The sequence below is a fragment of the Peromyscus eremicus genome, chromosome 1 (genome assembly GCF_949786415.1).
Source record: "Peromyscus eremicus chromosome 1, PerEre_H2_v1, whole genome shotgun sequence".
Taxonomy (NCBI): domain Eukaryota; kingdom Metazoa; phylum Chordata; class Mammalia; order Rodentia; family Cricetidae; genus Peromyscus; species Peromyscus eremicus.
The window spans coordinates 170,265,529-170,293,356 of NC_081416.1; the positions used below are offsets into that span (position 1 = coordinate 170,265,529).

The window sequence follows — 27,828 nt, forward strand, 5'->3', positions numbered from 1 at the left end:
AGGGTGCAGGTGGTTCCTTACAGAAGGCCAGTAAAGAGGCTGTCAAGGGGGTGGTGGCTGGAAATGGAGGGGCCGAGTGGAGACAGGTGAATGGGACTGAGATAGGCAGAATGGCTCATTTTTGGTTAGAACCAACTTCCTCCTAAGACATGACGAGGAAGAGGCACCCCGCCAGCTCGTGGACAGCGCCCTGGACTAGAGGAGGGTCCACCAAGGACAGAGTGCCAGTGCAGACCTGGCCTCTCCCTTCAAAGTGAGGTAGATGGAAGGAGATGGGGTCGGGACATAAGGCAGGAGTGTTCCAGTGTGATGGGCCAGTGCCCTGGGCAAAGGGTTCTTAGGTGGCTCCCCAACACGCTGTGCCCCCTCCCTTTCCGAGTGCTGGTGGCTTGGGGTTGGGAGTCTGGGAGCGTCCCTGGCATGTCCCACCAGTGGGTGAGAGACCCCTGTGGAAAGGAGCACTCACACCACTCCCGGCCTAGGATCCCTCTGTCCCCAGAGACCAGGGCATGTCAGCTGGCCCAGTTCGGGGATGGGCCCATGCAGAGAGGCCAGGCACACAAGGCCAGACAGCCATCCACGTCCTCCAAGGTCAGAGTCCTGCGGTCTCTACAAGGAGGCTTTGGGAGGCTGGGGCTCGGGCTCGGGCTCGGGCTCCTGGCGCTCGGTGCAGATCTGGCCTTTGAACTCCTCCAGCTCCGCCCGCAGCTCGGCCCTCAGCTGGTCCAGCTCGCTCCTCCGGACGGCCGCCTGCACCTGCACCTGCAGCTCGTCCACCACCTGCTCCAGGCGGTCCAAGTCGTCCCTCAGCGACAGCAGTGAGGCCACGCGCTCCCCTTCCTTGCGGCGCTTCAGTGACTGCTGGCGCCAGAACTCCAGCAGCAGGCAGCTGCCCGCGCAGCCGAAGATGATGGCCTCGCCCAGCAGGTTCGCGCCCAGCTCGGCCGCGGCCACCTCGTTCAGCGGCTTGATGGACTCAGCGTGGAAGCCCATGATGCTCATCTTGGTCCGCATCTCTGCCCAGTGGTACACTGCAGGGGAGACAGGGGTCAGGGTTTGCTGTGGCCTGGGCGGCTCCTTGTCCCCTGTAAGCACCAGCCCCTGCCCCGTGTCTTGGGGATCAGAGCCAAAATCGCCTGTGTAGAGGACAGGCACCCAGTCCGCACACTTAGAATAAGGACTTATCTGGCCTGCGGGGAACCTGAGGACATGGTTTTAAAATGGTCCAGGGGCTGGGAATGTGACTCAGTCGGTAGAATGCTGGCCTAGCATGCGAGATCCCATACTTAAAATCCCCGGCACCACCTGGAACCGAGTTTGATGGCATAGGTCTATAATCCCAACACCCTGGAGGCAGAGCCAGGTGGATCTCTGTGAGTTCGAGGCCAGCTTGGTCTACAGAGTGAGTTCCAGGACAGGCACTAAAACTACACAGAGAAGCCCTGTCTCGAAACGCCTTCCCCCCACACACACCAAAAAAAAATTCAAGGTCATCTTTGGAAACTGGCCCGAACAACATGAAAGGCCCCTCCAGTAGGCAGGTCATGATGCTTCAGGAGGCCATGATCTCGGCACTCAGGGGAATGAAACAAGATGCCATTCTGGGCTAGAGGTAGACTCTGGTCTCAAAACAAAAAACAAAAAACAAAAATTGAATAAAATAACATCCAAAGTCAGCAACGGTTTGGTGGTGGGTCAGGGTGCCTGCCATGTAAGCCCAGTGACCAGAGTTCTATCCCCAGAACCTGAAGAAGCCCACTCCAGAGTTGCCCCCTGAGCTACACACACACACACACACACACACACACACACACATTAAAATTTTTAAAAATGTCCAGAGGATCTTGGAAAGTGGGTATGGGTGAAAATGCTAACCTGGCTGGGGGGTGAGATACTTCCAGTCTGTAACCACTGCAGGGGTAGGGGCACAAGGTACAAGACCCCCAAAACATTCATACACATAAAATAAAAATAAATTAATTGCCAGGAAGCGGTGGCGCACGCCTTTAATCCCAGCACTCAGGAGGCAGAGGCGGGTGGATCTCTGTGAGTTCAAGGCCAGCCTGGTCTACAAAGTGAGATCCAGGACAGCCAGGGCTACACAGAGAAACCCTGTCTTGAAAAAACAACAAAACAAACAAACAATAAACTGTGTCTTCAAGTAAATTTTAGGGAGGATCCCCTACTTACCACCTCACACTTGTGCATACTGGGTGTGCGTGACTAAAGTCATGCATTATGGGGCCAGAGGGAGATGGTTCACACACTGCTCCTGCTTGGGATCTGAGTACAGCAGTTTCTAGCTCCCACGTTAGGCAGCTCACTGCCTGTCACTCCAGGGGATCTGATGCCCTCCTCTGGCCTCCATGGCACCCCAACACACATGGCACACACAGATACACGCACATAAACACAAATAAGAAATAAAATATTTAAAAATTAAATCATACATTATGGGACAGTACATCCTTGGCATGAAAGTGACTGTGACCTAATTGACCAACCAGAGGAAGAGAAGTGCCCACAGTGCACACTTAGCAACCAAATTCCTCTTGGACCCCGTAAAAGGAAGCCCTGGGAAATAACTGGGTCCCCTGAGTGCTCCCCTCCAGGGCAGCTGCTGATCTTGACAGAGCAGTCCTCCCTAGCCTGTACTAGTGCTCTGCTCTGTAAGTTAGGTTTGTTCTCACAATCCCGCCTAATGCTTATTGTCAATTTTTTAGTGTGTGTGTGTGTGTGTGTGTGTGTGTGTGTGTGCGCGCCAGTGCTAGAGTGTGTGCCTGTGTGTGTATGTTGAGACAAGGCCTCGCCTTGTGGCCAGGAACTCACAGACATCCACCTGCCTCTGCCTCTCAAATGCTGGAGGACTGCAGAGCAAACCCATGCAGGCTTCGTGAGCACGAGGCAAGCTGTCCACCCACTGGAGCTGCCGCCCTGGGCTCTCAGTGTCTCTGAAGCTTTTGTTTTCCCTCAAACGCCGTTTTCCAGTCAGTCATGGACACACAGGCTGCCCCCAAGGCTGCAGCGCTGTCTTCCCATGAAGTCTTCACACCACCCCGCCCCTCTTTTTTCAGCCCCCCCCCCCCCCCAGCCAGGGTCTTGCTATGTAGATAGAGATACTCCTGCCTCTACCTCCCAAGCGCTGTGATTGAAGGCATTCTCTACCACCCCTGGCTGGATTCTATCTTCTATTTGAAAACTGTTTCTCTCTTTGGACCTGGAAATCTCTCTTTTATGTGCAGTCAAGATGTAAAGATAAGCTGGGCATGGTGGCACATGATTTTTTAATCCCCGCACTCAGGAGGTAGAGGCAGGTGGATCTTTGTGAGTTTGAGGCCAACCTGGTCTACAAAGACAGTTCCAGGACAGCCAGGCTTGAAAGAAAAGATTACCCATACGGAGGCCTGACTTTTGCTCTGAGATCCCTGGAGATGAGCTTTAGGACTTTGGAATGTCTGGCCTCATTATTCTGTCTTTGGGCAATTTCGATTTAGACTTATTGGAGTATATCCCTAAGTATCTATCTCCAAAAGGGTGTTTGGTGTTTTGAATCCTTCTTTTTGCGTTTTCTGAGTTTTGTTTTTCTGAGACAGGGTCTCCTTATGTAGCCCTGGATGGCCTAGATCTTACAATGTAGACCAGGCTGGCCTCAAATTCAGAGATCTTTGTGCTTCTGCTTTCTGACTGCTGGGACAAAAGGCTTGTACCACCTCATCCAATTTCATCTTAATTTTGTTTGGTTTTTCCGAGACAGGGTTTCTCTGTGTAGCCCTGGCTGTCCTGGAACTCATTCTGTAGTCCAGGCTGGCCTCGAACTCAGAAATCTGCCTGCCTCTGCCTCCTGAGTTCTGGGAGTAAAGATATTTGCCACAACCCTTTCATTTTAATTTTTAAATTATTTTATTTATTGTATGGTGTGATTATGTGGATACCAAGGCATACTTGTGGATGTCAGAGGACCATTTATGGAAGTTGGAGCTCTCCTTCCATTGTGGGGGGTCCTAGGAACTGAACTCAGGTCCCTAGGCTTGGCCACAGGCACTGAGGTCACCTTGTTAGCCATAAGTCCAACTTCTGATGTTGTTGCTGGAAATCTGAACTCAGGTTCCCATGTTTAGCAGCAGGTCTAGTGAGCCATCTTCCCAGCCTTTTTTTTTTTTAAAGATAGGGTTTTACCCTGTAGCCCAGGTGGGCCCCAGACTCATAGCATGTCTCTTGTCTCAGCTTCCAAGGGCTGGGGTTACAGCTATGAATGAGCCAGCATGCCCGGATCTTAGCTCCTATTTCGACAGACTGGACTCAAGCTCACTCTGTGGCTGATAATGACTTTGACGCTATCCTTGCATATCTGAAATACCTTTTCCTACCTCCATGGTGAACCAGGCCCGGAAGACTTGCTCATTCCTCAGGGTTTAAGGGCTGATTGCATTGGTGATGGACCGGTCTGTGCTCCACAGGGTAGCTGAGGGACTTCTGTCCGTCTCCCTGCCTCCGCCCCTCTATCTTCTGTCTGAATTCTGTTTCTCTCTTCCATCCTGGGAACTTTTCTTTTATGTACAGTCAGAGATTAGCCTCGGAACACAGAGGCCTGGCCTTTGCCCTGGGATCCTGAGAGATAATCTTTAAAGGTCTTTGGAATGTCCGGCCCATTAAACTGTCCTGAGGCACTGGCCACACACACTAGTTGTTTCTGCTAATGATAGAATTTCTGTTTTCCCTCATTTGTGCATTTTTCTTCGTGTGTGTGTGTGTGTGTGTGTGTGTGTGTGTGCTTATGTGCTCATGTGATTGTAGGCATGCACCATCATATATACCTGGCTTCTCTTTTATTTCACTTATCTTTACTCTGAATTCATTACCAGCATGTGTGTGTGTGCGTCACATGAGTCACTCTGAGAACGTGGCAATCAAAGACAACTTTTGGGAATTGGTTCTCTTCTTCCACCGTGAGTTAACCTGTTGACCCATCTTGTCAGCCTCCACTTGGTCCTATATTTACCTTTGACATTTTATTTGTGTGTGTGCAGTGCTCCTGTCCCACAGCACTTGTGTGGAGGTCGAGGACAAGCTGCAGGAGTCCGTTCTCTCCTTCAACCCTGTGCAATCCAGGGACTGGAGTCAGGTCTTCAGGCTTGGCGACAAGCACCTTTATCCTCAGAGTCATTTTGTCCTCCCTCATTGTTTTTTGTTTTGTTTTGTTTTTTTGTTTTTCGAGACAGGGTTTCTCTGTGTAGCTTTGTGCCTTTCCTGGAACTCACTTGGTAGCCCAGGCTGGCCTCGAACTCACAGAGATCCGCCTGCCTCTGCCTCCCAAGTGCTGGGATTAAAGGCGTGCGCCACCACCGCCCGGCTTCCCTCATTGTTTTAAGACAGAATCTTGCAAGTATGTAGCCCAGGCTATCCTCCTGCCTCAGCTTCACATACTGGAGTTCAAGGTATGCACTACTGCAGCTAGCTAGAGTTTCTTTTTTTCCTTTTTTTAGTTTTCCAAGACAGGGTTTCTCTGTGTAGCCCTGGCTGTCCTGGAACTCCCTTGGTAGCCCAGGCTGGCCTCGAACTCACAGAGATCCACCTGCTTCTGCCTCCCGAGTGCTGGGATTAAAGGCGTGCGCCACCACCACCTGGCTCAGCTTGAGTTTTCAACCGTAGTTCCTGATTATAACTGACCTCCTCACGCCAACCACAGAAACTCTATAATGTCCGGTGACTCTGACTCTTACGATGGTTCCTTGTGCAATAGCAGGTCCCAGGACTCCACTCCTGAGGGGTCCTGCTCCCTGCCCCGGAGGGATGTTGCAGAGAGGCCCAGAAGAATCGGAAGGAAACAGGCCTGGGAACTCTGGACGGGCAGAGGAGTTCAGGAGCATTAACTCCCACAGGAGGCTTGCAGCTTCTCTCCAGTCACCTCACCTGCCCTGTCAAGAGGCCTCAGCGGCAGCCGGTAAACAGGAGTGTTTCTCGGGGTTTGCTGGCCCCTCTGCAGACCCATCTAGCTCATCAGTGACAGGGTCCACCTGAGCAGGCCTAACAGGGAAGTGGAGTTTGACTCTGTAACCTGAGGTCACCAAATCAGCTGTTCTCTCCCTGCTCTTCCCTTATAAAAGGTTGTTTGTTTTCTCTTAGAGACAGGCTCTCACCAGGTACACTAGCTGGCTTTTTTTTTTTCCCCCCAGACAGGGTTTTTCTGTCTAGCCCTGGCTGCCCTAGAACTTGCTCTGTAGCCCAGGCTGGCCTTGAACTCACAGAGATCTGCCTGCCTCTGCCTCCCGAGTGCTGGGATTAAAGGCATGCGCCACCACCACCTGGCCCTGGCTGGCTTTGAATTTGGCACCCTCTTGCCTAGGCCTCCTGAGTGCTGGAATTATCAGGGTTTGCCACTACACCTGGCTATATGGGCTCCCCTTTATGAAATCCAGTCAGGTAGAAAGCAGTGGGCACTTTTCATTTTAATTAGACTTGAGAAACATCTGACATATGAACCCACAATCCTCCAGGTGGCTGTCACAGCTGTGCAGAGCTCAGATATGGTTGTCGTTTCCGGCAGAGTCAGGCTTCTGCCGTGTTTCCCCGGGCTGTTTGGGACCCCCAGGCTCCGGTGGCCCTCCCATCTGTTCCTGAGTGACTGGGTGTGCAGGCACACCCATCCAAGCTGCCAGTTTTTAATGGTTGTGTTCTTGTTGCCTTGTTTCTGTATTTTGAGGCAGGGTCTCATGTAAACTGGCACTTAACTCACTACTCAGTCAGTTCAAGGGCTACTTAGCCCAGGCTAGCCTTGATTTCCTGATCCTATCTCCACCTCCCAAGTGCTGGGATTCCAAGTATGCACCATTTAAGCCTATTTTTTTTTTGTGTGTGTGTGTGGGGGGGGGGGTTGGCACAGGCTCTCATGTAGCCCAGGCTGGCCTCAAACTTGCTATGTAGCTGTATCAGCTGATGATGACCTTCAACTCCAGCTCCTCCTGCCTCCACTTCCCAAGTGTTACAAGTCTGAGTCACCATACCCAGGCTGTTCAAACTTGTGACAAACTTCCTCTCTCAGTCACAGCTGAGATTAAGGAAGCTGCCGTCACATCAGGTCAGTTTTATGTTTAGAATACATGTTAGGTGCGCAGAACACATATGTGCATATGTGTACAAATACACATATATATGTTTATATAGGGTTTTTTTTGTTGTTTTGTTTTTTTTTTTAAAGATTTATTTATTTATTATGTATACAGAAGAGGGTGCCAGATCTCATTACAGATGGTTGTCAGCCACCATGTGGGTGCTGGGAATTGAACTCAGGACCTTTGGAAAAGCAGTCGGTGCTCTTAACCTCTGAGCCATCTCTCCAGCCCTTGTTTTGTTTTTTGTTTTGGTTTTTTTTGAGACAAGGTTTCTCTGTGTAACAGAGCCCTGGCTGTCCTGGAACTAGCTCTGTAGACCAGGCTGGCCTCAAACTCCCAAAGATCCACCTGCCTCTGCCTCCCTAGTGCTGGGATTAAAGGCATGAGCTACCACACCCGGCTTTATATAATTCTTTTTTATATATATGTATTTGTTGTAGAATATTCCTTTATATTGTGTGAAGATGTGTCACTCTGATTGGTTTAATAAAAAGCTGACAGCTTATAGCTAGGCAGGATTTCTAGGCACAAAGGACACTGGGAAGTAGAAAGGCGGAGAAGCCAGACGCAGAGCAAGCAGCATGGGCATTACACAGTAGAGGTAACTGTGCCATGTAAAAGAACACAGATTAGTAGAAATGGGTTAAGTTCTAAGAGCTAGCTAAAAACAAGCCTAAGCCATCGGCCGAGCTTTCATGATTAATAACAAGTCTCTGTCATGAGTTGGGAGCTGGCTGGTGGAACAGAGAAAGACTCACTACATTTATTTATCATCTTATGTGTATGAATGACTGCATGTGTGTCTGTGTACCACGTGTATGCCTGAAGAGGGTACTGATCTCCTGGAACTGGAGTTAGGAATGGCTGTGAAACACTGTGTGGGTGTTGGGAATTGAACTTGACTTCTCAGTAAGAACAACAGAGCTCTTAACTGCTGAGCCATCTCTCCAGCCAATATAGTTCATCTTTATGAACTGGATTATCACAAAACAGGGCACAGGAGGAAGTACTGCTGGTGATGACTTCACTAAACTGTCATTCCAGAGACATGTGTGCAACATCACAATGTCATTATATACATGCACGTGCCCCGAATTACACAACACCGATCTGCATACAGAGAGAACCAAATTATTACACAATTACACATGTTCTTGATAGATTACATCAACTCTTTTGTTTTGTTTTTGAGACAGGGTTTCTCTATATAGCCCTGGCTGCCCTGGAACTATGTAGGTCAGGCCAACCTAGAACTCACAGAGATCCAACAGCCTCTGCCTCCCAGTGCAGGGATTAAGGTCGTGCGCCACCACGCTCAGCTCCTGTGAGACCAGAGGCCTTTGTGTGTCCTTGCTGTGTGGAGTCAGCCAACCTCTTCTCTGAGGGGCAGTGGGTAACTGTTTTCAGCTCGGAGTCTCAGATACTCAAACCCTGCTAAGGTGGCCAGCAACAATGTACAAGTGAATTCACACGGCTGTTTTAATAAACCTTTATTGACTGATTTGACGCAGGGGCCTGGTCTGCCAGGCCTTGCAGTCGTGACTGTTTGTTCTGACCTGAGTTTCCCTATGGAGTTCTCCACCTTGAACACGAGGTACCTCCAGAGTGTTCGGATGACAGGTATATGCAGTTTATGCAGTGCTGGGGACTGAATCCAGGGCTTCAGGCATGCCAGACAAGAACTGTGCCCACGGCTCCATCTCCCCAGCATCGGCTCTTTGCTCCTGCACTGGAGTGCCAGCTCCATGGTGGTGATGCTAGCCTTTGTCTTGTTCCTGGCTGATCCAGACATAGTAGCTGCTCAGAGGACATGTGTCCAATTGGTGGGTGATGGCACCCCAGCTGCTAGGCAGGCTTTTCCTGTCAGTCTGCCCACTGCTCACAGAGGCCAGCCAAGGGATGGCCTTGGGGCCAGGGCAACTGGCTGGAGCTTGTATGAGAGAAATTCTCCTCTGGGGTGGCTCTCCAACATCTTGGTCCCTCCAATAGGAGTTTGTCCACCAATGAAACCAACAAAGGGGCAACAGGGCCTGCCAGGCATGGACAGGCAGTGAAGGGGTTTTGTCTGCTACATCCTGAAGGCCAGAGTCACTGGGGGGAGGAGTCGGGGTCCAGTCCCGTCTCCCCACATAACCAGGACGGCACAGACAGGACTGAGGACCGTGTGTGCAGCTGTTCCCCACTGAGCTGTAAATCCATGAGGCTGGGGCTGCAGCTGACCAGGGCTCCACCGGGAACCCAGCTTGGCACAGAACAGGGCTGGGCACACGGTGGGCAACTCCGTGATCTTCCTCAAACGGCAGAATAAACAGAGGGCAGCTTCTCTGGTTAATATGGACTTTTTTTTTTTTTTTTTTTGAAGCAGGGTTTCTCTGTGTAGCCCTGGCTGTCCTGGAACTCGCTCTGCTGACCAGGCTGGCCTTGAACTCAGAGATCTACCTGCCTCTGCCTCTCAAGTGCTAGGTTAAAGGCGTGCACCACCACTGCCTGGCTAATATGATTTTTAAAATTAATCTTTTGGTTTGTTTTTGAGACAAAGTCTCACAGAGCCCAGGATGGCTTCAAGCTCACTTGTGGAGGATGATGACCTTGAATTCTTGACCTTCTTGCCTCTATTTCCCAAGTGCTGATTCTCAGGCATGTGCCACCATGCCACCTGTTAATACTGGGTTGCTCTAGGCAGGGTCTTTCTATGTAGCCCCTCAAACGTGAAGTCTTTCATGTTTAGCAGGAAGCCAAGCGCTGGGATTACAGATATATGCCATCCCCGACCTGGACTTTATTTATTGTGTGTTTACAGTTGTGTGTATGTTACAATGTGAACATGGAGGTCTGAGGACAACCTGCGGGAACCAGGTCTCTCCTTCTACCATGTAAACCCCGGGGACCCAACTCAGGTCCATCAGGCTTGGTGGCAAATGATTCCATCTGTTAAGTTTACTGAATTTTTTTCCACTAAGAACACACACAAATAAACTTGAAGACAACCAGCTTCATTAATAAATTTATTCTCACCCTCCTCCCCACGTGGGAAATACTGCAGTGAGTAGGACCGCAGAGAACTCCTCCGTCTCTGGCCTTGTGGAGGCTTCTGGAACCACACCCCCATCACACTTGCTTCCCGCACTGCCACCGAGGGTGAGGCTGCCCACAGGCCCCAACGTGTCCAGATGCATCAGGACCATGTGAAGGCTCCACCGGGCCAGGGCGGCCCCACAGGCCAATTTCATGCTCGGGTGGCCTGAAGGTGACATTCGTCTCAGAGAAAACATTCCTGGGGGTTCTTCAGGGAACTTAGAACAGCGAAGTTGCTCTGTTGGAGTAATGACTGACCTGACAGGGCCCAGGGCCCCTGACCTAGCCTGGCTTTGTCAGAACTTCAGTGGACTGACCCAGGGCAGGGTGGCCAGAGCTGGTCTTGGAGCTGTTAGTGCCACACTGGACTCTCGGGGGTAACCATGGCAATCGGGCCCTGAGTCGCCTCCCTGGCTCCATCCTCTGTCCTCCTTCATCCTGCAGCCATGTCTGTCCTCTGCCTTTGTCCCTCAGTCAGGACCTCACCTAACGCAGCCACTCCAAATTTAAAGACACCAATTCTCCCTCTCCTAGGAGTTGAGATACGGTCTCAGAAGCAAGTCTTGAGTTCTACCTGGTGAATCCTGGGAATGGGTCATTTTCAGCCCTCTGGGGAAGCGCCCTGCCAGGCCCACCTCTAGGGACAAGGGCCAGGTAGAAGGAATCTGCTCCTGTATTCGGAGATCTCAGGTGTGGTCTGGGGCTCTTCTGACGGGGAACAGAAACCCAGTGCCTCTGGCCTCGGGGAGAGGTCTGGCCCTCTCCTCACCTTGCCTGCAGTAGAACCAGCTGGTTCTCCCCACTCTAAGTAGCTGGTCCCTCCTGAGCTGTGGGATCTTGGCCAAGTCCCTTAGTATCCCTTCCCCTGGGCCTCAGTTTCCCAATATGGGAAAGAGCTCATAGGATGAGTCTTGGCCCTTTCCCATCAGAGCCAAAACTTTTTCTGGCTTTTCTCCAAGGTTTTTTTTCTTTTCTTCTTTTTTCTTTTTTATCTTTTTATCTTTTTCTCTTTTCTTTTTTTCTTTTTTTTTTGGAGACAGGGTCTCACTCTGTGGACTCAGGGTCACTCCTGCCTCAGCCTCTGAGAGCTGGGATTCCAGATGTGAGCCACCACATTCTCTATTATTACTGAACACTGGCCCCGTCTGGAGGTCCATATTAACTACGCCACTCCTATATCCGAGATGCCTCCTACAGCCACGGCAGTGACTGGGGCAGCCCAGTCCTTCTGGAGCTATAGTGCTGAGCCCAACCCCAGCAGCCAAGTGGAGGCTGCCAAAGGCCAGACAGCACAGCAGGCCTTGCACGCTCTTAGGATGGCAGAGGGAACAAGCTGAATGGGGGCCTCCAGAAGATAAACCCATGTCCTAACCCTGTCAGTGTGTCCCCATCCAGAAAAGGGTCTTCAGAGATGTAATTAAGGACCTTTCAATGTGGCCACCCCAGATTGAGAGTGGGCCTTGTATTCAGGGCAGGTGTCCAAGAGGCAGAAGAGGAAGAGAAGGCCTCACAAGACGGGACAGAGTCCAGAAGACTTGGAGCCCCTGAAGCCAGAAGGAGTGAGACCCCCCCCCCCATACCGGGATCTCTGCTGTCGGCTTCCAGAATTGGAGAACAGGTCACTCTGTCCTGCACCACATTCCTAGTAACATGTCACTCTGGGGAGTGGGCAGACGGCAGGACCAACACAAATGGTGGGGACCCAGGGCTCCAGAAGTGGGGAGGGTGTGGACAGATATGTGGGTGACATCTAACCCACTGGCCTGAGAAATGCCACTGAAGCAAGACGGGAGGAAATATGGAAACAAGGTCCAAGGACCCTGAGGACAGGGCTGCGACTGAGACAGGTTAGCTGAGGGCCAGGCGGGATCAGTCGGCACCAAGGAAGGGAGTAGGGGATAACACCACAGGCCGAGGGCTGAGGGGACCTCAGAAGAAAGATTGAGGATGGGGGATGGACGCATCGACTGCAGGAGGCCTGCACCCACCAAAGGAAGAAGGCGAGCAGGCAGCTGACCTTGTCTGAGCAGGTCCTGGGTAGGCTTGAGCCCTGCTTCCAATGTGCCTTTGCCAGAGCAGTGGGGAGTCAGGTTGGCAAGACCTTTCAAGTCCAGCGTGGTTCCTAGTTGGGGCTGAGCGCTCCGAGTCAGGAGCTGGGGCTCTGAACACTTGTGCTGCGGTGCTCCCTGGGGGAAATGCCCGGATTCTATCAGTATGGGGTGACCACACGTCACAGTTGCATCAAGGTCCTGGTGGCTTCTGCTGGGCCAAGGCAGGCCAGGCCAGGTGGTGTGGGGAGAAGGCCTTGTTTGGGGACCTCATGGCCACATACAAGTCCAAGCCTCAGCAGCAGGCTATTTCTTGGAAGACGCTGCTTGGCACTTGGGAGCGGAGTGCGCGTTGCAGACCTGAGCACGCATCTCCTGCAGCTCCGCACGCAGCTCCTCCAGGGCGCTCAAAGAGGGCGTGGCCTGTGCCTGAGCCTGTAGCGTCTCCAGGGCCAGCGCCAGGCGGCCCACCTCGTCCTGCAGCGCGTTCCAGGCTGCCCTCTGCTCCTCCTCCTTGTTCCGCTGCTGAGTCTGGTGGCGCCAGTACTCCAGGACCAGGCAGCCTCCGCCCACAATGAAGATGGTGGCCTCGCCCAGCAGCTCGGCGCCCAGCTCTGCCGCTGCCTCCTCGTTCAGCGGCTTGATGGCTGAGCCCCGGAAGCCCATGATGCGCATCTTGGTCCGCATCTCCACCCAGTGGTACACTGCAGGGGAGACAGGGGTCAGGTGTGCTCCGAAGCCACCCCACCCCCACACTTCCTTGTCCCGGTTGGAGTCAGAGGCCAAGGTGGGAGTGGGAGCTTGCCTAAACAAGATCTGCCCCTTGCTTCTCCCAGGGAACACGTGGTCTCCTCCCCCAGTATTAAGGTCAGAACCCAGGGTCGCATGCATGCTAGACACACCCACTACCACTGAGCTACACCGTCTTCTTTCTGTCTATATGTATTTGAGACAGGGTCTCATGTAGCTCACACTGGCTTTCAACTCCCCATGTAGCCAAGGATGACCTTCAACTTCTCATCTTTGTGCTTCCACTTCCCCAAGTGCTGGACGACAGGCGTGGACATTATGTCCAGTCACTTTTTTCCCCAGTTGTAGCCCAGGCTGGCCTTGAATTCCTCATCCTCCTGCCTCTGTCTCCTGAGTAGCTGGGGGTATAGTCCTGTGACACTTGGACCGGGCCTAGCTCCGGGACATCTTTCAAAGCACAGCGGACTCCAGAGAGAGCAGCAACGAGCAGAGATCCCAGGTAGGAGGCCATGTCCCCAGTGGGCACAAGCAGCTGCTCCCTTAGTGACAAGAACACACAGGTGTAAAGGTCCAGCGGCCATACCCAGCTCCCTCTGCTGCTCTTTAGGTCACCACACAGAGGGCTGTCTGTCTTCCTCCCCTGGCACCATGGCCCACTTCCCCTGTGAGGCGGAGGGTTGCAGTGGTGCTGGTGGGGGTCCCCACAGGAAGGCCAGCTGAGACACCAAGTACCTTCTGCGGGTCTGGAGGCTGCAATCCCCGGTTCTCAGAGCAAACCGGAAGGAGCTAAGCAGGGAGCCGAGCGGTGCTCGGGACGGAGCTCTCTCCTTGATGGCCCTGTTTCTCAGCCCTAGAGAGAGCCTAGAGGGGCATGGGATACCAGGAGCCGCCTTCACTGGCCACAGCACCGTGGGAGCCCATCAAGTGGGAGGAGGTGGAGGGGGAGCCCAGGTTAGCTCCTTTCTGAATGCACTTCCAACAGAGCCTTTTCTTGTGGAGATGGTCTCACTATGCCTGGCTCACCTGGAATTCAATCCTCCTGCCTTAGCCTCTCAAGTTGTAGGGATCACAGGCATACATCACCATGCATGCTTTCATTTTAGTTTTTATTATTGCTTATTAGATTGTTTCTTCTTTTTTTTTTTTTTTTTTGTGGTTTTTCGAGACAGGGTTTCTCTGTGTAGCTTTGCGCCTTTCCTGGAACTCGCTTTGGAGACCAGGCTGGCCTCGAACTCACAGAGATCCGCCTGGCTCTGCCTCCCGAGTGCTGGGATTAAAGGTGTGCACCACCACCGCCCAGCTCTTTTTTGTTTTTTGAGACACGGTCTTACTGTGTAGCCCTGGCTGGCCTGGAACTCACTGTATAGACCAGGCTGGCCTTTTCTTTCTTACTTTCTTATTTTCTGTTTTTTCCTATGAATTTATTTATTTATCTTTATTTTATGTGCACTGGTATTTTGCCTGCATGTATGTCTGTGTGAGGTTGTTGGGTCTCCTGGAACTGGAGTTACAGACAGCTGTGAGCTGCCATATGGATGCTGGGAATTGAACCACGGTCCTCTGGACGAGCAGTCAGTGCTCTTAACCATGGAGCCATCTATCCAGCCCCTACTTACTATGTTGTGAGACAGGGTCTCACTGTGTAATTCAGGCTGGGACTGAACCTGGGGCAGAAGTCTCCCGAGAGCAGCAATTACAGGACTGTTCCCTGTACACTTTGGACCTGCCCTCCGTATTACCTGTGTGTTATATCTCCATCACAGTACACAGCCAGGTTGGTAGGATGGTGACTGCTAACCAGCCTAACGACCCAACTTCTACCCCGGAGACCCACCTGGTGAGAGAACCAACTCTTGTGTTCTCTGACCTCCATATGCACACCTGTGGCATGTGGACAGACACACACACTATATATGTGTGTGTGTTATACATATAGAACATATATATATAATATATATCAACTTTAAGCAGGGCATGGTGACACATGCCTTTAATCACAGCATTTAGGAGACAGAGGCAGGCAGATCTCTGTGAGTTGAGACCAGCCTGGTGTACAGAGTGAGTTCCAGGACAGCCCGGGCTACACAGAGAAACCCTATCTTGAAAAACAAAAACAAAAACACTTTAAAGAATATATGTACAGGAGCTGGAGAGATGGCTCAGTGGCTAAAAGCACTTGCTGATTTTCCAGAAAACCCAGGTTCGATTCCCAGCCCCCACAAGGCAGCACACAACTGTCTGTAACTCCAGTCCCACAGGATCCACTATAAGCATGTGCACAGACATCCACTCAGGCAAAACATCATACACATAAAGTAATAAAAATAAATCTTTTTTCCCAGGAAAGAGCTCGAATGCAGTCCCCTACCACCACAAATTATGCAGTAGAATTTCCCACATTTGGGGAAATGGCAGGGGTCAGCACATCAGGAATACTATGGATAAGCCTTGCCCTGGAAAAACCACCTTTGTGATCATGGCATCTCTGCCAGGTAAGCATATAAAAATAAATCTTTCCTTTTTATTCTTCTTTTAAAATTTAATTTATTTATGCATGTTTTTATGCATGAGTGCTTTGTCTGCATGTATGCCTGCAGGTCAGAAGAGGGCACCAGATCCCACTATAGATGGTTGTGAGTAACCATGTGGGTGCTGGGAATTGACCTCAGGATCTCTGGAAGAGCAGCCAGTGCTCTTAACCCTGAGTCATCTCTCCAGCTCTGAGAATAAATTATATATATAAAAATGAATATACATACAAAAAATCAAATATTACTAAATAAACCCCAGTGAAGCAGTTTGGGACCCAGAAGGACTCACTGTCCAGCCATGCTGCCTTAGGGACTCAATTCTCTATGGAGTATTCCTCACTCACAAAGCCAGGATCACCATAAAAGCCTAGTATCGACTGCCAGGATAACAGACAGCATAATTAAGTAGTCGCTGTTGTTGCTGGTTCGTATTATCACATGGCTCTGAGCAGTCCCTGGCTGTCCCTCTCCAGACATGTCCCAGGTAGCTCGACACTCACTCTAAAGCCTGGTATAGTGGCACAGACCTTTCCTCCTAACACTTAGGAGGTTGAGGCAGGAGGATCACAAATATGAGAGCTCTCCTCGAGAAAACAAAAGGTAGGCTGCAGAGACAGCTCATGCTGCTCCTGTAGAGGACCTAGGTTCAGTTCCCAGCATCCCATCAGAACCACCTCTAATTCCAGTTACAGGGGTGCAACACCTGCCTCTGCCCTTGATGGGAATCAGGCAAGCATGTGGTGCACAGACATGTGCTAGGCATACTACATACACATACAATTCAAACTTCAGGGGGCTGGACAGATAGCTCAGTGGTTAAGAGCACTGGCTGCTTTTCCAGAGGACCCAGGTTTGATTCCCAATGCCCTGTTGTAGCTCCAGTCTCAGAGGTTCCCAAGCCTTCTTCTGGCCTCCACAGACATCAGGCACACAGGTACACAGACAGACATGTGGACAAACTCCCTGTGCAGCCAAGGCTGGCCCTGAAGTCACAGGCTTGCACACCACAGCCACTGCCGCGTGTCCCCTTGACTCAGCAGTCCTTCCTCCTAGAACAGCCCCTGGCACAGAGCACTAAACACTGCACTGAGTGACTAATGCAGGCTCCTAAGGACTGCAGCACACAATGACCTCCGCCTGTACTCCCCATCTAGACTGCTCAGGCCAGCTGGGCTTAACAGAGCGAATGCCCGGGAGTTCTGGCGGCTCGGGGAGGCTAAGGGCTCAGTGTGCTTGGAGCTGGGCCGTCCTGGGTTCAGGTCCTGCACCTGATGCTTACTTGCTGTGTGACTGGTCAGGACTCCAACAGCACAGTATGCTTCCCACTTTACAACAGGGACAGCAGGCCGGGGCAGGGTTGCTCCAGGCCTGGCTCACAGGGGTGTTGGCTCATCCCAGGAGTGAGCAAGGACTGTAAAAATCTGATTGGAGATAGCAGAGCTGCCGCAGGAATGGAGCAGGAGCTGAGCCCTAGAGCACTGTGGTTAAGGCCACCAAGGAGTCACACTGTCTGGTGTGGAGCCCCTGCTGAGCCATGCACTACCTCTTGCCCCCGAGGTCCCAGTTTCCTCATCTGTGGGACCTGAAAATGGCCACAGTAGAGGGCATGCTAGCTCAGACCAGCTTGAGCCAGGCCTCTCTCCCACAGCAGGGCGGCGTAGGATGAAGACACAGTAGTCTCTGAGGGGCTCAGAAAGAACACTCTCCACCTTCAGAAGCGTCTCTTCCCTCCCTCCCTCCCTCCCTTCCTCTCTCCCCCTCCTTTATAAGACAAGTTCTCACATAGCTTAGGCTGGCCTGGGACTTGCTGGTAGCTGAGGAGGACCTTGAACTCCTGATCCTCCTGCCTCCACCTCCCATGTGCTGGATTTACAGGCGTGTGCCTCCACACCTGGCCAACTGCTGTCACTCCCCCAGGTACTGGGGGGGCCCCCAGGGCCTAACGCAGCTAAACTGCATCATGGGTCTCTCCTGACACACACAAAGCACGGTGTGGGGCTTCAGAGACGGCTCTGTGGTTAAGAGCACTGGCTGCTCCTCTATACCTGGGCTCAGTTCCCAGCACCCACACAGAGGCTGACAGCTGTCTGTATCTGCAGTTCCAGGGCATCCAACACCCTCTTCTGAACTGTCAGGCACCAGGCACGCATGTGGGGCACAAACATACATGTAGGCAAAACACTCATATGCATAGACTAAAACAAATCTAAAAAATTTCAATTAAAAGAAAAGAAGTAAGAAGCATGGTGCTCAGAGCTCTAGCAGCCTTATTGTGGTCAGGAGAACTGTCTGAATAAAAAAAAAAAAAATACGTCAGAAAGAGGAAGACAGAGCCACAGATCCCAGGTGCTACCACGGAGCCACCAAACCACCTAGGGGTGTTTTCCGAGGACTTACTGTCTAGCCAGCAGGAGGTGTGGTTCCAGGCCTGGTTAAGATTTACTGGCTGGTTGTAATGGACTTGAGAGGGGTAAAAACACCTGTGAGTCAGCTATACCGGCGGCCTTGCGTGCCTGCTGCCATCCTGCTGCCATCCTGCTGCCATCCTGCTGCCATCCTGCTGCCATCCCGGCAGAGCAAGCCCAGCTGCCAGAGCGAGCTGAAGAACCGACTCGGGCGCCCTCTCCTGTCTGTTCCCAGTACTGTCAGCAACCAGGGCAAGGAGATCTGAGCCTGGGCTGTAAATCAACCAGCCCTTACAAACAGGGTGGAGGGGGTTGCTTGTTTTGTACAATAGAGGTGGAGGCCAGGCATTCAGGCAGGTTAGGCACTTAGCTACACCACCTCTGTTGTCTTGTTGTTTTGAGACCTTCTCATGTAGCCCAGGCTGACCTCAGACTTGTTGAGTAGCTAAGGATGACCTTAATCTCTTCATTCCCCTGCCTCCACTTCTCAAGTGTCAGCCTCGAGCCACCATGCCCAGCCCCAGTTGGCTAAAAACTGTTTATTTTCAGACAGGCCCACTAGCCAAGCTTGATCTTGAACTTATAATCCTCCAGCTCCAACCTCTTGAGTAGCTAGGACTGCAGGAGTGAGTGTACCACCTAGCCAGGCAGCAAGAGTTGGGTGAGGGCATCCAAATGCCAGCTCAGACCCGCACTGAGGCTCAGTGATCACCTGCTTTGGTTTTTTGAGGCGGGGTTTCACTCTGGCTGAGGTTGGCCTTGAACTATCAGTAATCCTCCTGCCTCAAGCCTTCTGAGGGTTGGAATTATAGATGTGAGTCACCATAATTGAAGGAAAATATTGTTTTTGTGTGAACAAAAACACTGGGGGGTGGTAGCATGGATAAAATTAAAAAATGATTTCTAAAATACAATTAATGAAGCGCACGCCTTTAATCCCAGCACTCAGGAGGCAGATGCAGGTGATCTCTGAGTTTGAGGCCAGTCTGGTCTACAGACTGTGTAGCCAGGGCTACACAGAGAAACCCTGTCTGGAAAAACAAAAAACAAACAAAAAAATTAATGCTACCCCTTCTAATTGGTTTTTTTTTTAAATACCCACAATATAGCCATATATTATGTTACCAAAATACCTAACCAGTAATTATGATGAATGCACACGCGCACACACATGCTCACACACACAGATACAGGAAAATGCTCTCAGCTGTTTCCTCTCAGGAGAGCATCTTGAATGTCTGGAGGTCACCAGCAACAGCCTGGCTGCCACACGCTGGAGCTGATATGACACTCTCAAGACTATAAATAGACATGGGGAAGTGACTTTCTCTGGAGACCATTAAAAATAAAAATGCCAGTGCCTCCCCAGATCGGCCATGCCAGGGCACGTAGGCGGCACCAGAGGCATCCCAGGCAAGCACCCCACAAAGCCACATGGTTCCTACAGGTCTTCTACCTGTTGCTCAGGCAACCTTTGGCAGCTGTATTCAATCCGGTGTTTGCCTGCCTGCCCCCCTTCTTTCTTGGAGACAGGGTCTCACCACCGAGCCCTGGACAGCCTGGATATGCAGACTGGGTTGGCTTCCAGCAGACAGACCCACCCGCCCCTGCCTGTGTGCTGGGATTAAAGATGCGCACACAGTACCCCCAGGCCCTTTCTAGTTGCACGTGTGTGTGTTGCTGGGGACAGGACCCAGTCCCTTGTGCATGCTAAGCAAGCACCCAACCACTGGGCTCCACCAGCACCAGCCTTTCTTCTCTTTTTTCTTTTTTTTCCAAGACAGGGTTTCTCTTTGCAGCTTTGGAGCCTGTCCTGGATCTCTCTCTGCACCCTAGGCTGACCTTGAACTCACGGAGATTCACCTGTCTCTGCCTCCTGAGTGCTGGGATTAAAGATGTGCACCACTACCACCAGGCTTTTTTTTTTTATTAAGATATCAAGGGGTTGGGGATTTAGCTCAGTGGCCTAGCAAGCGCAAAGTGGGGTGGGGAAAGGTATCAAGTAGCCCAGGCTGGCCTTAAATTCCTGAGCCCCCTGCCTCCACCTCCTAGATGGCGAGACTACCAGGTATGAGCCACCCCACCTGGCTCTCTTCCTTTGGTTTGAGATAGGCTCTCACAGTGTAGCCAGGATTGCCTGGAACTTGAGATCCTCCTGCCTGACTCCACATGTGCTGGGATTACAGGCAAGTCCACCAAGCCTGGCTAGCCCTAGCCCTCCAACTCGCTGGAGCTATCATTTCTAGATGTTCTATTTGGTTTCATCTCCCAGTTTCCTGGCAACTTTCAATTTCATTTGTGTTTATTACTCCTCTCTTTTAGCCTTTTTTTTTTTTTTTTTCCTTGAGACAGGGTTTCTCTGTGTAGCTTTGCGCCTTCCTGGAACTTGCTTTGTAGACCAGACTGGCCTCGAACTCACAGAGATCCGCCTGGCTCTGCCTCCCAAGTGCTGGGATTAAAGGCGTGCGGCACCACCGCCCGGCTCTCTTTTATCCTTTTACACACATCGGCATTTTGTTTTTTTGAGACAAAAGTCTCATGTAGCCCAGGCTGGCTTCAAACTCAAGATACAGCCAAGGATGACCTTCAGCTTCTGACTTCGCTGCCTCCACCGCCAGAGTGCTGGGTAAAACAGTGTGTAACCACATTCTCTAGGCTGTGCTCCCTGTCAGAGGAACCCCCCAGCAGATCCCAGCCAAGCCACAGCCTGGAGAAACAAAAGGGTAGGTATGGTGGCAGGTGCCTGTGTCTTAGCACTCTGGAGGCTGAAGCAGGAAATTCACATGAGTTTGAGGCCAGCCAGACCTACAGTGTGTGAGTATGTTTCAACGCCCCCCATCCTGGCCCAAAAAAACAAAAACCCCCTCCAGAGCTGGAGCTGGCCCTGAGGTTAAGAACATTTCCTGCTCTTGCAGAGGACCTGTGGGGTTCCCAGCACCTGTGAGGCAGCTCACAATCACCTGTACCCCAGCTCCAGGGAGCTGACTCTCTCTTCTGGTCTCCTAGGTCACCAGAACACTTGTGCATACACAGACATACACACATAAATAAAAACATATCTTTCTTTTCATTAATTTAAAGGAGTCAATGGTTGCAAATGTAAGTCTCCTGGCCTGGCTTCTAGTGTCTTTTGTCCCCAGAATTCCAGCAGGAGTTTAATCCCAGAGCTCTGTGAGTGGTTAGGAGAGTGGAGACTTCATCAGACAGTGAAGACTTCAGGTCCTAAGACCACCATGATGGAATCCACGGGCTGAATCCCGGTGGATTATAGGGCAGAGCCACAGACACAGTGACCCCTAGGACACTAGCAAGAAGGCCATCAAAAGAGCCAAGCAGATGCAAATGCTGCCCAGACTCTGAGCTAAGAACCCTCTTTTCTTTATATCCCTAGTCTGCCTCAAGTATTTGGTTATGGTAATGAAACTACAACTAATACAAATGTGGGTATCTTTGAAGGACCGCATGAGGCAAACTAGAAAAGGGAACAGTACACGTGAAAGGAATAAGCACAAATGGCCTGGGGTTTCCTTCCTGCCCAAAGTCACCCACGGCCTCCCTGAAAGCATCTGTCCACACGTTGAGACGGGGGTGGGGATGAGAACTCTTTGAAACAAGAGGATGATACAAGTTTCAGGCCAGCCTGGGCTACTGTACAAGATCCTGTCTTCAAAAGCCCCAAAGGAACAAAAGAAAGGATTCTGCCTTCATTGCACAGTGCACCAAGGAACTGGACGGGATGTAAGGCCGTCTCTTCCTCCTAGGAGGGCGGACTGCCGGGGACAGCAGCATCCACAGGGCTGGCTTCCACTTCACGGCTGCTGGCCTTCCAAGGCCTTCCCCCTGTACTCTCAGCTGCAGCAGCCACAGCGGCCTTCCCAGCTGCGTGGGCAAGAAGGGGCAGGCAGCCAGGTGTGGTGGGTGACACACACACACCTGTAGTGGGAAATCTAGCATTGTATCTTGGGTAAACATTACAACGAAACAGTTGTGAAACCTTGAAGAAATCATGGTGGGAAACAGTGACTGTTCTTTGTTATCTGCAGAGCTGTTTTTCTGAGAAAACTTTACAGCCTTTGTGTGACTTCAGTCACAAGACAGTCCTGGCACACCTGGAACGTCCTGCATTACTGAGTACCGCGAACAGCGCACACTAAGGACTAAAGTTGCAGAGGTGTGATGGTTTAAACACATAGATTAGATCAGAGCCTTTGGTATGAGGAACTCGTTTTACCCAAAGAACACCTTTTGTGTAACAGTCAATAAATCCGCTTCTGTAGGGCTGTTGTAGGTTCAGTCCGTTGAGGCTGGACCTCCCTCCCAGATGCCTCTGAGGCCTGATTTCATCCTGAAGGGACCCTCTTTCTTTGATTATCCCAAGTGACTGAGAACACCGACACACACATATAATCCCAGCCTGAGGAGGCACCAGCAGGGAGATCTATGAGTTCAAGCCTAGCCGAGTCCACAAGAGTTCCATGCCAGCCAGGGATACATAGTGAGACCCCATTGTTTGGTTGTTTTTTTTTAAGACAGGGTTTCTCTGTGTAGCCCTGGCAGGCACAGAACTTGCTCTGCAGACCAGGCTAGCCTCAAACTCAGAGATCCACCTGCCTGTGTCTCCCGAGTGCTGGGGTTAAAGGCGTGCACCACCCTGTCTTAAAAGAAAACAACATACAACAGACACAAGGGGCAAGCCCAGCCTGCTGAGCACCAAGAACCTCAGGTGGGTGCAGCAGTGGTGAGAGAGGCCTGACCTGGAGAACTGACTGCGAATTCTGAGCCACAGCCACAGGCACAGGCACTTAGTGGTGAGAAGACTGGAAGAATGCAATGCAAGAAAGCAGGACCCAGCAGGTGGGGCTCTCCACGCTCAGGACCATCACAGTGGAGTGGAGGGTTCTCTCTGCCTGTCTGCCATCTGCCCTCTCCTACCTGACTCCTGCCAGCTCTACCTCAAACAAGTTTTCAGAGCAGTCACCACTGAGAGGAAGGGAAGGGTTCTTCTCACAATGACACGATGACAACAGGACTCAAGACACCATCCCAAGTGGAGGGACAGACAGGCACCAAGAACGTGTCCACACATGCACATACCCCCAAAGTATGGAGTGCCCCAAACCTTCCCTAGATGGGTATGGACACACCGTACTTTGTTGGCATTAGGTTTCAAACCTGGGACAAACATATCAAAGCGGATGTTGGCCACCAGGTTCTCCTGGATCCTTCAGTCCCTGCCTGTTACAGGGCCCTTTTCGGCTGGCAGACCCCTAAACCTCTACCCTGAACTTCTCCAGCCCTCTCCTGCTAACCTTCCTTACATGATCCGGCCTGCTTCCCCGGTCTTTCATCTACTCTTTTGGGCCTCCTGGCTGATGCACCGGGTTCCCCTTCCCCTCTCCTCACACGGCTCAGGGTTATGTCCACTCTGAACTCTCCCAAATGTCCCTGCCTCTGACTATGCTCTCCCACACAGCTGTAACAAACTTTCTCCTCCACTATACCTAGGAGCAGTCACGTGCTTTCCTATTTCTTTTTTTCATTCAGCGGGGTCCGTGCCTTTTAAAGACACAGGACTCAAATTCAACTGGAGAAAATTCCAGACTGCAGGACCCCAGACTGGACCACTGGGGCCCACTATCAATGTCATGAAAAAAAAAGGACAGGCAGAGATAATGGAGAGCAGTCACTAGACCCTCAAGTAGCCAAGGCTGGCCTCAAACTAGCGATTGAATTCCAGGTGACCTTGAACTCCTGAACCTCTCATGCTCCCACCTCCACCTTCCAAGTGCTGCCAGGATAGGATCCGTCACCAGGCCTGGCTCCACCCTCACCCCGTACTACAAAGTGCTCTAGCACTATGATACTTCTCCAGCTGGCTCTTTCTTTTTTCACTCATTACTTTGAAACAGGGTCTCAGAATATGTGTTAGCTATGAACTCACTCCATTCCCCAGGCTGGTCTTGAATTCTCCTGCCTCAGCCTCCTGAGTAGCTGGCATTACAGGCTTGGCTAGCTAACTTTTTTCAGTGCCATATTGCAGATTAAAGGACACCAAACTGGACTACGGAAGCTGTCTCCTCCCTGCATCCACCCTCAGCCAGTAATTACCAGCGTTCTATTAAAACACAACTCAGGAGTGCCCTGGTGAACTTCTACAGTTAACAACTGCTGGAGGAAAGGAGACAGATTCTCCACTGATGGGGTGCCCACGGCCAGGCCAATGTAACCCTCACCCATGCACAGTCAAGCAACGCCACAGATTTAAAAAATAATAAGGAGGCAGGCAGCTCTGTGTGAGTTTGAGGCTAGCATGGTCTACACAGCCAGTTCCAGACCAGCCAGGGCCGCACTGTGAGACACTGTCTCAAGGGGGAAACAGTCCTGAAATTAGAAACAGGGCTAGTTGGGAAGAGGAGGGGTCAGTGGGAGTAGGGCAAGGGAGGTTAGCAGGTGAACACAAAATATACGTGTGCATGAAATTATCAAAGTCATACAATAAAACATACATTTATAAAACTTAAGACGGTGTGGGTGGCATGTGCCTGTGAACCTGGCACTTGGCAGTAGGAGACAGTTCAGAAGTTTGGAGTCATACTCTAGTGCATGGCAAATTTGAGGCCAGCCTGGGCTACATGAGACTCAGTCATAAGAAATTAATAAACTGTAACTTGAGGCTGAGGTGTAGCTCAGTAGTACAGTTCTTACCTAGCTCACACAAGACCATGTGTTCCATCCACACTCACTGGTATACACTCGCACTCACCACACACACACACACACACACACACACACACACACACTCACATTCTGTCCCTCTCAGGGATCGGAGCCTTCTAACAAGTGCTGCCCCTCAGTGGTCAGGCCCTGCACGCTCCATCTCTTCCCCATGGCCACGGCTTTCGTCCATCAAATGTGCCAGACACAACGAGACCCCAAGCCTTCAAGCTGAGGCGCTCTCCCCTCTCCTCCAGGCTGCGATCCACCCAAGCCTTCCTCCAGTTCTTCTAGTCTGGACCCTGATTTGTCTCTCACGGCAGTCACTGCTACCTCACAGTCTCTACGTTTCAGTTTTGGTTTTTGAGACAGGGCTTTATGTTACAGCCTAGGCCGGCTGGAACTCACTATGTAGCCCAAGTTGGCCTCACACTCACGGTACTTCCCCTGCCTTAGCCTTCCAAGTGCTGAACTATAGGTATGTGTACCCATGGCTAGACTTCCTATTAAAGGTCCTGTTGCTGGTGGTTACCTGGCTTCCCCCACAGGAATGGATGATCCCCAGAGATCCAGATTTCTTTTCTTTCTTTGTTTTTCGAGACAAAGTTTGTCTATTTTGCCCTGGCTGGCCTTGAGCTCACAGAGATCCACCTGCCTCTGCGTCCTGAGTGCTGGGATTAGAGGTGTGCACTAGCACTGCCCAGCTGAGACCTGGATTTCTTTCTGTCTCCATACTCCCACAGTAATGCAGCACTGCACGCAGTATGGATGCACAGAAGGCATACGTGAAGTGGGAGAACAGACACCACAGCACAGTAACTGCTGAGGATTCAGGGCGGGAAGGGCTGGAGAATACACCCCAGAATATAGTAACTGCTACTGTTTCATAGTATCCCCTGTACACAACTAGAAACAGAGGCCCAGAGGGATTAAGTGATCTGCCCAAAGTTAGCAGTTTAAGGGATGGGACCAAGATCTTCTCTAAACTACAAAGCTAAGACCAGTCCAGTGCTGCGAAGAGAAGCAGGAAGCAGAGCAAGTCTGGGAGTCCAGAGTCCACATCTAGGCTCTGGCACAAGCCTCCATGGTGATGGGAGTGTGACCACGGATCGTGACCGAAGCAAATCATTCCTGCCCCTGAGGCCTCACTTTTTTCTTCTGTAAACTTCAAGCATGACCCCAGTTTGTGTCTTGGGAACCTTGGAACTCACAATGTGAGGATAGCTCCTAACTTGCAATGATTCTCCTGCCTCTACCTCCCAAGGGCTGAGATTACAAGCATATGATACCAGCTGTTTTGTTGTTGTTGGTGGTGGTGGTTGTAAGACAAGGTCTCGTGCTGCCCAGGCTGAACTCACTAGGGTATCTGAAGCTGGTCCTGACCTCCTGTGCCTACTGCCTCAACCTCCCAAACACTGGGATATGAGTTGGCACTACCACGCCTGGCTTCAAAACCCAACACTTCTTCCATTGTAAGATCTGCAGCCCAGGCAGAAACTTCAAACACCCAAAGGACCAAGAACTTCCAAATACACAGGGGGAGTAAAAAAGAAATGGCTCCCTTAGTTATCTGGCCTTTGTACATGTTCCTTCCCTTGGAGCCAACGCTGTCCCTGTCCCTCAGCGGTCTGGTGAGATTCTCCTCACTCCTAAGATCCCACCCACCTGCCAGGGAGTGCTCTCTGGACTCTATACCAGGTCAGGTGTCTAGTGGGCTCTGCCATCCCATCTAGATGGTCACAGCATGGGTGCTCGGTTGAAGGACAGGTACTGGCATGGACCCTATTATTTCATAAGCAGGGTCAGCTCAGGCTTCGCACAAAACAGACGCTCGTCATCTATAAGCTACACGGGGGGATGGCAGTTCCCTACTCAGCGAGTTACAAACCCTGTCTCCACAGAGACAGATCAGCCTTTTCCAGGAGCTTATATTTGGTGCGTCTGCGATGCCAGTGAGGTCTCTGCTCAGGAGGCTCCCTTGGCTCACCCGGTTGCTCTGAACTCCAGACTTCCCAGGGTCCCTGACGGTTCTGAGATAACGCTGCCATATAAGGACCGTATCTGCCAGTGCCTAGCCAAGAGGCCTGCACGGTGTGGCTACCGAACAAATGGATGTGCATGAGGAAACTCATAATCACACGGTTGGATGTCCATTCTGGGTTCATCCTTTTGCCAGGTCGCAGGACTCTCCAGCACCCCAGATTCCACCACCATCACCATCACGCCCCTTACTCAGGCCCAGAGGAAAGCTAAGCCGTAAGCACCGTGCTCTAAACCCAGGATGATATGCAAGCACCCACAGGGTGGCAGGGAAACTGAGGAACAGGTGGAGTTTACAGAGTAAAGTCTCTCTAAAGGATGGCTAGGCAAGGGATCTTAGTGGGATTCTTATCAGTCCCGCCCCTAGCTACTGACAGGTAAGCCCCACCCCAATAGCTTTCATCCCTCATCCTATTGGCTCTCGTAGACGTCAACCGCCACAAGCCCTCTTCCCTATTGGCTTGCATTCCAAACTCGCGCGGTGACGCCCCTGACCGCACGCCCTTCCTCGCTATTGGAGAGGTAACACGCCCCTCCAGCAGAAGCCATCCCCATTGGTTATTGGGTTTTGCCGGTTCGCGCCGGGATTGGTCAGGCCCAGAGGCCACGCCCCCGAGCAACCACCTGAGAGGGGTCGAGAATGGAAGGGCCAGGGACCGCGGGGTGAGACTCACGCTGGGCTGGGGGCAGGCAGATGTAGGTCTTGAAGAACTCGCTGCGGCGGGCGGCCTCCTTGATGCGGTTGGCCAGCGGCTTGCTGACCTGCCGGATGCCCAGGTAGAGCAGCTTCGCCATGGGGAACGCGCCCACCACCATCTTGGCGGTCGCCCTGGGCACGCGCAACCTTGCCGACTGGGCGGGGCGCCGCTGACCTCGCGGCGTTCCTCTCCCGCCCGCCGGTGCGCCGTGCGTGCCCACGTAAGGAGGGACTTGCCTTCGTACCTACGTACGAGCGCGCGTGTGCACGCTGGCGGCGGGGGAGGGGGTTCGGGGCGGGGGGAGCGTGCGAGAAAGGGTGTTTCTCTGCAGGGGCGCCCCGTGACGTCACCGCGTCGACGCCTCGACGTCCGTTCGTTGGGTATGCAAATCCACAGCGGAAGTGAGGCGTCAGAGGGCGGTGCCGTTAAACGGCCGCTCGTGGGAGCGTGGCCGGAGT

General features: G+C 51.8%; 1 protein-coding gene and 1 non-coding gene across 3 annotated transcripts; both read right to left on the minus strand.

The window, feature by feature from the left end:
• Nucleotides 1–223: 223 nt before the first annotated feature.
• Nucleotides 224–27,627, minus strand: Opa3 (outer mitochondrial membrane lipid metabolism regulator OPA3). Of its 2 annotated transcripts, none has more exons than XM_059280773.1 (2): nucleotides 27,347–27,627; nucleotides 224–1,031 (listed from the first exon to the last, which is right to left on the minus strand). In XM_059280773.1, the coding sequence occupies exons 1-2, from the start codon at nucleotides 27,486–27,488 to the stop codon at nucleotides 610–612; spliced, it is 564 nt and encodes a 187-aa protein (XP_059136756.1). In that variant the 5' UTR covers nucleotides 27,489–27,627; the 3' UTR covers nucleotides 224–609. The 2 variants fall into 2 exon arrangements, with proteins under 2 accessions (XP_059136756.1, XP_059136764.1); XM_059280781.1 differs by lacking the exon at nucleotides 224–1,031 and adding an exon at nucleotides 12,363–12,936 and having other exon boundaries at nucleotides 27,347–27,626.
• Nucleotides 15,322–15,482, minus strand: LOC131903106 (U1 spliceosomal RNA). The gene has a single exon (XR_009377363.1). It is a non-coding gene; the product is annotated as a U1 spliceosomal RNA (small nuclear RNA).
• Nucleotides 27,628–27,828: the final 201 nt, after the last annotated feature.